This window comes from Ascidiella aspersa, chromosome 1 (assembly GCF_963924565.1).
Source record: "Ascidiella aspersa chromosome 1, kaAscAspe10.2, whole genome shotgun sequence".
In the NCBI taxonomy this organism is placed as follows: Eukaryota; Metazoa; Chordata; class Ascidiacea; order Phlebobranchia; family Ascidiidae; genus Ascidiella; species Ascidiella aspersa.
Window position 1 is genome coordinate 29641992 of NC_139447.1, and position 12281 is coordinate 29654272.

The following is a 12281-nucleotide window of genomic DNA, read 5'->3' on the forward strand; positions in this document are numbered from 1 at the left end:
AAACACGTTTCATTTATTGAATACTCTTTATTTTCATAAAATTTCGAACATGACATAATTTGACAAGTTGTGACGTCGTGCGGGAGTGAACCGCTTTATTGACAGATTCGGGTTCGGTTAAAGTTCTTTCAAACTTTTTTTTTTAAATCTTACAGAAAACGGTTAAAGTTGGGTTACGTTTCGAAAAAAATATATATACAACCTAAAACCAGTTCATAAAGTTCCGGTTAGAAATCGGTTCGACTCCCTGGATTAAACATTTGCAAAGATTTTTCCGATTAAATGTTGGCTAAGAAATTGATTGTACTTAAACGGAAACTTGATTTGCTTTCCATTAGAAAAAAAACTTTTCCATTGTGTTCAACAACTGAACTTTGGTAATATAAATATATGTACAATTATATACAAATCTACAATTCGTACACTTAGAGTCGAACAACTGGTTGGTCCGTTATTTAGGCTATCTAAATTTTCTATGTTTAAGGTGGTTTAAACTTTAAAGGCTCTCTTCTGCACCAAATAAATATAAATTAAAGATATTTATTAGCGAATAAAGAAATTAAAACAAAAATTGAAGTTGGCGTGAAACAAACACTGCACGGAAAATTAATAACTGCCACAGTTTGATTAAATAAAATTAAAGAAACAAACTAAAAAATATGGCGAGACTAGGAATAAATAGGTTGGCGGTGAAATAATCTTCCAGAGGTTTATGGTGAGCGTCCTAACGTTCTCATTCATCGTAGGTGTCTATATAAACCGACACAAAAGACAAAAAAAAATTTAGGCTTGTCAAATAACGAATTAACAAAGTTGCTAGTTATATGTTTAACAACCATGAACTATACAAAAGAAAGGCGATTGGACTTTTAGCACTTCTTAAAGGTGTCGCTGTGTCACGTAAAAGTAAGAAACCTCGCGAAGCACAACTTGAAAACTCGGGGAAACCGCGTCACGCCTTATCACAATCGCGCCACACACGGGCAAGCTGAAAACCACTCCACTCTAAAGAACGCTGTTTTCGAATCTTCTCGAATCGCCGCTCTCGGAACTGGAACTGCTCCCACTGTCATCTACAAACGCAACGTTGTCGAACGTCTTCTTCACCTCGCCCGAACTCGAGTTGTCGTCGCTCGATATCCGTACCTCGACAATCTCGCCGCCGTCGCGGGCGACAAAGTCGTCGTTGTCGATACCGTCGGCGCCGCGACTCTGCGGTGACGTCACTTCTTTGGCGCCGCCCTTCTCGTCCTCCATGCTGGCGGCGGCCACGATCATCTTGGAGAACTGCGACTCGGGGTTGCTGAGCAGGTTGGCCGGCTCGTCAAACTCCGCAACCTGGGTTTATGAGGAAAGAAAATTTAGAAACCGGTTCACAAAAAAATTGCTGCGTTTTGACTAACATTTTAATTTTCCCCGAATGACCGAGGTCACTTCTGTTTGACGCTTAAAACAGGCATGAAGTTTTTGCGTGCCTATACGTCTACTTGTGCTTTAATTGAAACAATTTGTTTTATTTGCTTGAATTTTCGTTAGGATGACTCTTAAAAGCCTGGCAATTTAGTGCGAAAAAGTTTAACTTTTAACCCGTTCGTACTGCCCACCATGTAGTTCATTTACAATTTTTTTAAATAAATAGAAACTTGGCAGTCAACCAGAACCCGAAAACGGGAGAATCGTTCAAACCATACTGCGTTGTCTTTAACCTTTTTAATAAAATATACAGGCCAACTATCGTATCATTATTCTTACACTATAGATGACAGTGCTTCGAAAACTCATGTCTATCAAAACGGTATGTGTTCAGAGCTTTGAATTTAAATGTAGCAGTTACTACACAATAAAGCCAAAATATATATCAAATGTAGCCCGGTCATCAACGTGCAGTTACCTGTCCATCGTCCATGACGAGTATCTTGTCACAGGTGAGCACCGTGTTGAGGCGATGGGCGATGGTGAGCATCGTGCAGTCCTTGAAAGCCTCGCGGATCGTGTCTTGCACCAGACTGTCGGTCTCGCTGTCAATGGCCGCCGTCGCCTCGTCCAGCATTATGATGCGCGAATGGCGCAAGATGGCGCGCGCCATGCACATCAGCTGGCGCTCTCCCACGCTGAAGTTCTCGCCGTTTTCAACCACCTCGCTCTCCAGCTTATCAGGGAGCTCTTTAATCTATAGCAAGAATGAAGTTCATAAAAAACGGTAAGGCGTGTATGTGCCAATTTAAAACTCCCATTTGAAATACTATTTTCATGAAGTATCTTTGTTTGAATATATGAAAACTGGAATATTGTAGAAATAAACAGCAAAAAGGATTTCTTAAAACGACCGTCTGGAGTCTTAAGGTGGGGATATAAATAAATCTTTAAACCACAGCAACATAGTTAAACGTGAGACTTAACTCTATAAGCAACGTTCGTTCGTTTGAGAGAAGAGTTTGCTCTATACTTGCTACCATTCCTACGTTATTTATGTTTGCAACTAAATAGAAAACTCACAAGTTTTAACCACAAAATAATTCAATCCGAAATATGGAAGCTTGGCTAATCGGTAAAATGAAAATGGAAGAACGACTTAACTTCCATAAGAGGTTGTTTTATGACACTTTCCCGAAGCGTCCTAAAACATTATTATTGTTTTTTGTAAAACTACACATTTAAAAGAGAAATTGAGTGCATTTAAAAAAGTAATTGAATTATGTATGATTCTGTCGCTATAGCTTATGAATTAATGTATACGTTGATTCTTCTGTAAGAAAATTTGTTGTTACCTGAGCCCTAGCAAATGCAAAGAAGGAAGAACCGTTTTGGAATTGATGTTTTGTGACAAAGCATTAGTTAAAATCCAGGTACATTCCTACTTAAAAAGCCAAAAGATATCAAAGATTTCTGGGTTTCACATACCGCTTCCTTCATGTGACTCCGTTCCAAGGCTTGCCAGATCTCGCGATCGGAGTATTGCTCAAAAGGGTCGAGGTTGTAGCGTACGGTGCCGACGAACAAGACCGGGTCCTGCGGGATGATTGACAGCTTCTGCCTGAGATCGTTCAAGTCAATCTCGGCGATTGGAACTCCGTCAATCACGATGCGACCGCGCGACAGCTCCACCAAGCGGAAAAGCGACACGCCCAAAGACGACTTGCCTGGTTAAATAATTTGCAGAACGTACATAGATTAATGTTAAAACAAGACGCGCTCAAGCGAATGCAGATTTAAAAGTTAGTGTTAAAGTGACTGTTTTTTCTGGCTTTTAGCGGGATCCACCATTGTTAAATTCATTGCTGGCCAAATTAAATTAAAAAATATATATTTAAAGTTTGATTTATATCTGTTTGCAATATTAAAAAAAATGTCTTTAACAATCGCGTTACAACTCCATGTCCTTCGGTCGAATAAATATTTTATACAAAACATCCTACTTGGCTAAATAATTAAAGCACGATTTAAACAGAGTAAGTATTTCAAATTGGATATCAATCGAATATGTAAAATCAATATCCAAGGCAATACATAGAACATCCGAGTGCAATGCTCTACGACATTAATATGGCCGCCATGTTAACAAATACCTGATCCAGTCCTTCCTACAATCCCGATCTTTTCCTGGGGTCGAATCCTCAGGTTAACCCCCCTCAAAACTAGAGGTAAGTCCGGTCGATATCTCATGCAGGCATCTTGAAACCTAAAATCGAATATCACACTCGGTTTGAATATATTTTATAAGCTCTCTTGACAAAAGTGATAAACAAGCCGTAACCTGTACTCTTGTACAGTTCGAGATATCGTATTTTGGTGTACGCGGAGTCGTCAAAATAGTTTAGTGTGAAATTTCTGCTATATGTTTTCGGGGGTTTAATCTTTGTGACAACATTAATTAATTGGATACCTAACTACAGTTGTAGCATTGTTGCCCGGTCGTTCGTATGACGTTAACCTTAGCACTTTCCTATTACGTTTTAACAACTGTTCCAGAAACCATTATAGGCTATCGAAACCATAGTTAGAATACAAACAGGGATATTAGTTACTACACCCGCAAATCGAATTCCTTTCAGTCCCTTCTCACCTGATCTCCCCTTTATTGGGCCAGGATTCTTGAACTTGCTTGTACTCTTTGTCCGTTGGTTGTTCTGGCTTGCAAGAGGTGATGTATTCGCAAATGCGCTCCACCGAGGTAAAGTAGGACTCGGTCTCGACCGAGAAGCGAACGCAAACTTGAAAGAGCCCTGTCATCTAAACAGAAAGATTGTTTCGCCTTTTGTCATACATTACCGCATTGGATGATGTGATTTATACCGGCACTTAAGCAGCAGGTCAACTTATAATTGAAACCTTTAACGTAAAGCCCTATATTGATACATTTATAAATTCAGAAATGCATAAGTTATTTATAGCCGACTAGTTGCAGCAAATTAGATTTCAAACCATTTTATTTGAGCTAAAAAATATTTAATTTAGCCCCTGTTCAACCATTTATATGAAACCGCTCTCAGTAACCATTACTTTAAAAGAAATAGATCTACTAATACACCCATAGTAGTAGACGAGACCTTTTTGTCTCTATCTCAATATGACGAAACTTTTAAGACCACAACCTCCAGAAATAAGTCTTTTTTTGACATTACACAATTTCAAACAATACTTTTTGGTCCAATACAACTGTATAGGCTAACGTTTTAGAACTTAAATTTAGCCCGACCCAATAATATCTTAGGCCAAACGCCGCTTTATGTCGGCCTTGTAACCCCACGCCACTTAAACCGCGGCCTTTCCTTTATAGACATCGAATTCGAACGATTTAAAGTGCACAAAACTTCCAAACCGTTTCTACTGGCCTTTAAAATCTCGCATCATCTTAAACCGCCATTTGTCCCCTCACATTAACCTCACCCTACCCTTTCAGTACCTGTATGGCATAGGAAAGAACGAGGCCAGCGGTGGAGGCCGAGATGTTGCCGAGCACCCCGGGGTAGAGGGTCGAGATGACCACAAAGAGGGCGACGATGAAGGTGACAGACACGGTGAGCGCGTCAAGCCGCACCGAGAGCCAGCGCATCGAGCAAAGGTAGGTGAAGAACGGCGACGTGTTATCATCCAGCTGTGTGCCGAACCTGAGCGAATTGGATTATGATTATAGGCATTGCTGATCACGTCGGGTCTTAGGCGAGGTACCCTTGCAATATCAAGTTGTATCGGTGTTGATACGAAATTTATCTACGGTAACCCGCGTTTTTTGTAGACGTTTTGACGATTATTACGATTATTAGGTAACGAATATTTTTACGATTATGACGATTATTAGGTAACCAATATTTTGACGATTATGACGATAAGAAACGTTCCCCTGACCGGGGTGAGAAAACGTTTAAACTCGCGAGACTAGAGTCCAGTGGTGTAACAAAGAATCGCATAGAGTGAATTAACGCGCGATGAAGTTTCTTTTTATTCTTTGAAAAACATGGTCATAAATCTGGGTACACTATATGCACGGATCTGTAATGCAGCTTGATATTGAATTGCTAAGCCAAAAAGGTCGAGTAGATTGACATCTTGATTAGAACGTTGCGATACGAGATTGTATCATCTTCAAGTAAAGTGACCGAGAAGTAATTCAAGCATCACTTATAAAAGGTGGGACGCAATTGTCATCATTCTTAGTTTCTATATTTGACGCGTGGTCACAAATGATCGGTTATATTAAGATTGCTCTTCAAATTTATTGTAACACTAAAACGCTGTTCTGAATGTATTTAAACAGGCGGTTTTACTTGATAATAAATTGCAAAGCCAAAAAGGTCGAGTAGATCGACACCATCTTGATTATTAAGACGTTTCGATACGAGCTTGTATCATCTTCAGTTAATGTCATTATCGAAACGTCCTAATAATCAAGATGGTGTCGATCTATTCGACCTTTTTGGCTTTGCGGTTTTACTTATTTTGCAAGATTATCGGTTTCGAAAAAAGCTCGAGTATTCGAACATTGCTTCCGAGTTGTTATAACTTTTAATAAAGCGACAAAAATGTACACAAACGGAAATGACTAGTTTGTCAGCCATGAAGCTCGTCAGATGCAAAGCATCCGAGATAAGTAAAACGTGTTGCTTATTTTAGACATAAATTGACTTAAAATGCATCGCATCGATTAACCGCATAACCTTGTCGCTGGCGAGACAATATGCTGCACAATTGCTTTGCTTAACACTGCGAAACTGTTCTGAAACATAAAGAAGAAATGAATCAAAAGTTACGTATTTATGACGTCTTCGGTTTTCTCGTACGCGTGAATTGTGCTGAGACCTTGTATGGTGGAAGTCACGTGAGAAAACCACGGCGATCTGAAAGTCGAAAACAAAGGATAAATTGTAATAATACGTAAAATCGGTCATAGGCATGTACCCAATGCCTTCGTTCGCCCAGAACCTAGCATGCGATACTCAAGCACACCATCCATTAGAATATTTAGATAAATGACAACACTGTGTTATTTACCTATTTTCTAACGTGTAGTTTGGTTGATTGTTAAATTATAATGTATACCTTTAAGCTGTATAAGTGTGCAAATGGCTAAAACTTTCGAATACCATTGCCATAAAGAATTAAATATTAACTTTCGCATGACAAAGCATGTCCGGAGCCCAACCCAGCAATCGTGTAAAGTTACATGTCTTTTAATAAATATTTTGTCATTAGACTCTGACTATTCCAGCAAAGTTGCTTCATTTCTCGTGTCGGTCACCTGGTTACGTTGTCCAGACGTTTCAGTTCGCGCACAGCGCTGCGAAAGTAAACGTAGATGAAGCCGAACACCACCGACAAAATAACGATTGCAATCAGGAACCAAGGAAAGACTATCACCATGGTTATCATGGAGAAGAGCACAAGCAAAATCTGAAAAAACATTCATTATAAAATTGGTATAAAACCGAACAAAGGTTTCTGCGACACTGACTTATTGAAGAGTTTACATTGTACAATATCTTTATGTTTCGTTTGCGAAAACTGTAAATTCGTAAAGAGGTAGTAGTCCGCCATGAGCCTTTACACGTACGTTATACAACATCACCAAGTAGATCATAAAATGGACGGTGAAATATGATGGCTGTAGACTAGCGGAAATTAGCTTTACCTGGATAAGAAACATGTCAAGGATCAGCGGTAGCCTAACGTCGATATCGTCAAGATCACGGGAAAATCTGAAACAAACAGCAGGAAAGTTTATTGTAGGACAAAATCAGAAAATTAAACAATACAAACAATACTTGAGGTCCAAACTGATGTCAAATATACTTAAGTCAAACTCATATCGCCTTATTCTAACTGTGTGACAGTTCAAAAATCTGTTTCGAAACATGTGGGACCAGTTTTAGACCTGGTTGACTTAAAATGAATCTCCATGCTTGAAGAAAAAATATTTTCTATTGTATTTTAAAAGTTAAAAATATATTTGGAATAAATATATTTAGAAACAAGGCTTAACGGCAGCCAACGGTGCGAGTGTTACGGGTATGTTTAAAATGGAACAGTGTGGGTTCAAACCAAAGTGTGTGTATAGTTGCGCGTTACGCAACAGCAAATAAAAGCCGGCTAATCCTTCTTAAGCTTCAGACACAACCCTGCCACGCGTGTCGTAGCCGTGTTTAACATGGCGGGCACCGATAAAAAATAGGACATAAACCGCGGGCGTCACCTTTTCGACAAGTTTACTTGGTCAATTCAAAAGCAATCTGCTTCACGATTTTTCCCTTTCTTGCCATATTTTTTACTAGTTGTTTTTCAAAAAGTAGGAAAGGTAATTAGCCGAGGTATGTAAAAAAGACTATAGACACTATATGCGACTTACTGCAGTGCTACAGACTATAGACACTATATGCGACTTACTGCAGTGCTGTGAAATGCAGAAATGCAAAACTCTAATTTGGCACTAGAATGGCTGGATCGTTTTTAGAGGCCAGGTACGCTATCTAAGGAGCGAAAAAAGTGTGAACACTTCATCGAAACTGTTATCGGGAAACGGTCCTACAATATTTAGTTGAATTAAGAAAGTCTATATAGTTGCTCTCAAGCTGATGTAGCTTCAAACTTGCCTGTTTAATATCCTTCCCGTTGGTGTGCTGTCAAAGAAGGACATTGGGCTAGCAAAGACAACACGGAAGACTTTGTTGTGGAGATTGGAGGCAGCACTGATCACAATACGGACGAAGGAGAGGGCTTTCGCGGCGCCGGCGACCAGCGTGGCCAGCAGAATGACGAAGTAGATGAGCTGGGAACACGAGCAAACCGTTAACAGGGTTTTTAAGGCAATATAGTCTGCTTTTTTATTATTAAAAAAGCTAATATTTTTAAATCTTTCAGCACTGAATTAGTGTTTTCAGGTATTTTGTTGCCTACAACTGGTCCAGGGCAAAAAAAAATGAAATATTATTGCGTTGACATTTCTGATAACGACAACTTGGCTTTTCAAATTATATGTCATAAACATTTGGTAAAGCGACAGGTATAAGGTTATTTTATATTTCCTGAATGGAAGAACATATCATATTTTCTTGTCATCTGAAATAAAAACGAATGCACTTTGACCAATAAAAGAGTCGATAAGAAGTTTAACATTACCACATCAAAACACCTCAAAACCTTTTACAAGTTAGACCCAGATCAATCACAAAATGTATTTTGATCTTCCTAATTTCATTTTTGCTGCACGCCAGTCCTCACCTGATAAAATCCCAGGTTCTCGTTTGTCGAAATGTCGGGGCTTTTGGTCGGCACGCAGGTGCTTTCGGTGGTTTCGAAGTTTCCTGAACCTGTCATGCTTTCTATCGGCAGGATCGTGCTTGTAAAATTATCTAAAAAAAAATGAGATATTGTATGTGAATTCATAGCAGGCAGGGAGAACAGCTGTTTGATGAGAAGATTTAAGGTTTATACCAAATTGTTGCTTTGCTAAGTTACCACGTTTTCACGTTAGAAACATGTCGAAAGTCGGTGCCCAAAACGATAAAAGATGAATGGCTTTTGTACCAACAAGAAAACTAGAATACAGGGACATAGGGTTTATTCAATTCCGTTGGAAGTAAAGTGGAATAAAAAGGCAGCATATTGACCACCGCGTTATATGGAATATCGATATTTAAATTGCATTTTTAACCTACTGTTAAATTCAAAGTTTACCAAAAACTTACACTCGTTTAGCACAACATGTTTTACACCATTAATCCACAACGATGACCAACTGTTTAAATGAATGCTCTCTACTCCTAGATAGCGAGATAACTCATAAATAGGCTCTAAAACGTCGAGATCTATGACATTTTTTAGTTTTATTCTTACCAGTGGTGGTTTGGTTCTCACACGGAATGATGGCACCGCCTTGTTCGATCCAGAAACTCAACCACCAATTGGCGGCCGTAGAACCGAAAATCAGCAAGATGAAGCTAAGACCGCACAAAACCGCAATGATGTACCTACAATTGAAGGTATATGACGATTAGTGCAATGATTCTTAACCTATAGTTCGCGGCCAAATTTTGGGTTTGATTTGGCTGGGTCGCGAACTGAAGTAGTTCAAAAGGTTAGATTTATAGAGATTGGTCCTGTGAATTTTTTTTTTAACTTACGAAATTTGCGAAAGCAATACGAAGGCATGACTAAAATGTATTATATTTGGATTTATTTATTGCATTATCTTATTTCTTCTTTGTTCACTTTAGGCTAGAATTAGTTTAGTGAATATAATGAATTGCCACAGCTTCGTTGTTATATACTTACACTTAATATTTGCGTTGTCGATGAAAAAGGTTGCGAAACACTGCGTTATAGTAACTAGACTGAAAAAGTTGTACAAATCAACATAAATGCGTGCTTACCCTCCGGCCGCCAGAACGTACTGACGATAGGTGGATCCGCTGACCGAACCTTGTTTCTTTGATTCGCCTTCGACCAAAGTAACTGGGATTTTGTCTGGGTCTACAAATGCTTCATCTGAAACAACATCAATTAAAGTTAACAGCAAATGTACGTGCGAGAAAATGTGCTCCGTCGCCGACGTTCGACGTTTTGTGCTTTAGAACAATAATAAAACAACAAGGTGTGCTTAAAGTTTTAAATTTTTTTTTATACGACGACCAAATGCAATTCCCATGTAAATAACGTTAACAGATGACAACAAGGAAAAGATTTCAACCACTAGTTGTTATGCAGAGATGGAATGTAATGTAACCTGCAGAGTTCAATATTATTTAGCATAGCTAAGTAGGAACTTTACCAAGCATTAAGTGACATTATTCGGATTTATTTTCAAGTATTGAACAATCCTAAACAATTGCAATCAGCATAACTTTATATAGAGTATTTAGAAAACGTTTAAGGACTTAATTGCAAGTAATAATTAGTTAAACTCAATTTTCATAAAAAATGTAATTAAACCTCTTTAAAACTTGTACATAAATTACACGCCGAAATTAATTTTACAAATACAATTTTAAAATGTATTGCTTTGAAGGTATCACTTTTATTTAATCTTTGTAACATTTATGATGTAATAGATTCGACGTTCTTGCGAATCTCACCTGTGGTACTCAACTGAAAAGTTAAAGCAAAATGTTTAATTGTTGAAATAATACTTCAGTCAACTGGAAACAAAACCAAACAGCCAAACAAAAATTTAATATAATGGCCCAGTTCTAATTCCCAACATTCATCATTAGCTATTGCGGAAAACAAAGGCCTTGCCTGCGTCTGGTCCAGTTACGCCTGTTTCGGCGGCCAGGCTTCCGACGGAGCGAATGCTTCCAAAGCGTGTAAACTCGAACACGTCCTTGCCGTTGGCGCCGTTCATCTTCGGCGAATCGAGGCTGATGTTGTCCAGGTCGTTATCTACTGCAAGGTAACGGGGTTAAACTTGTGCTCCGAATTGAGGTTTTCTGTGAAATTTTTCCATGTGAAATTTCTCCCGCAGACAATAAAGTGTTAAGGTGTTTACTTCGAATCCGGATAATGTTAGGCTGTTTAACAAATAACTGGTAAGAAAAGCAATTGTCAGTTATTTAAAAAAACATGAAAATATGGAAAAGTGATATATGTTTATTACAACTGTTTGTTAAGCAGTTTATTTATTTTTTGTAAGCATTTGAAAAAAACTTTTTTTACGGCGTGCGACATCTATACAAACCTAATTAAAAATTGCTTACTTCTATTTTATAAATTCAAACCCAGATTTGAAATTCAATATTTTAGATTTTCACACGAAGTTGTATATCTCAGCGTATGAGTACACCAATAGGACAAAAAAAGTCTTCCCGGAGTGCAAATTTGGAGTAAATATTTATTTAAGGTTAGAGAGCGATTCAACATACAAAATTAACGTTGTAGTAAAAGAACTGATTATAGTTTTAGCAGTTCATTTGTTGTTTTTTTTTACTATACGTATTATCGTGTTAGATTTTACAGCAAGTTAAAACAAAAAACAGTATATTCATTAAAAAATTATTGTTGCATCTCACCGAAATCTACATGGTCACTTTTCGGTGACGTGGCACATTTCTACCTAAACAGAGTCAGAAACACATAAATGGCGATTCCTGGCTGTTACACGTGTTAATTCAAATTTTTAAATTCCTTTGATTTGTATTTATCGCAGAAACACGTGTTTCTACATGGATCCAAACGAGTCTAACTAGACCTATACAAGTGGATTAAGGAATTATTGGCTAATTTCATTTTGAGTTGCGCAATCCTTAGGCTATATGTTTATCAAAATACAATGAAGAGTGGTGATTTATCAAAATACAATTTTATCGACTTGAATAAAACGCGTGCAACAATATTAACGGCTCAAGTAGACCACTCTGCGAAATTGTACTATTTCAAGTCCAGCAACTATAACTGACTTTCGTGGTCCTTGTATTCTAACATTGTGGGTCATATGTTTTGCCCTTAAGCAAAGCCCTGTAACACTGGGGCAAAAATCACAGTTGCTTTTCGAGTTCATATCAATCTACACAGTTCCTGGCTATACATTTGTTGCTTATCTTGCCGTTCCTATAAAACAGTGATCCTCAAACCTTGTGCTTTGAAACCGGTATACCCGTGAGTTTTTAGTACATTTGTAGTTATTTAAAAAAAAACTAGTTCGTGTTGCAAATAGGCTTGCCGACCAGCTTGCAAGACTTTTTGTGGTATCTATCTATTGAATTTTATTGTATTTCGGGCGATTGACGAGTTTTGATATCTTAGCTTATAGGAACGGTATCGCAAATAAAAAAGAGTTTCTTAGTGTAAAGTGA

General features: G+C 38.1%; 1 protein-coding gene across 1 annotated transcript; it reads right to left on the reverse strand.

Moving 5' to 3' along the window:
• Positions 1–1005: 1005 nt before the first annotated feature.
• LOC146169651 (ATP-binding cassette sub-family C member 5-like) lies at positions 1006–11910 on the reverse strand. The gene is made up of 15 exons (XM_083386737.1): positions 11886–11910; positions 10729–10875; positions 9864–9978; positions 9328–9461; positions 8713–8843; positions 8085–8260; positions 7127–7193; positions 6737–6888; positions 6249–6335; positions 4904–5108; positions 4064–4230; positions 3567–3679; positions 2902–3140; positions 1892–2170; positions 1006–1338 (listed from the first exon to the last, which is right to left on the reverse strand). The coding sequence occupies exons 1-15, from the start codon at positions 11908–11910 to the stop codon at positions 1006–1008; spliced, it is 2370 nt and encodes a 789-aa protein (XP_083242863.1).
• Positions 11911–12281: the final 371 nt, after the last annotated feature.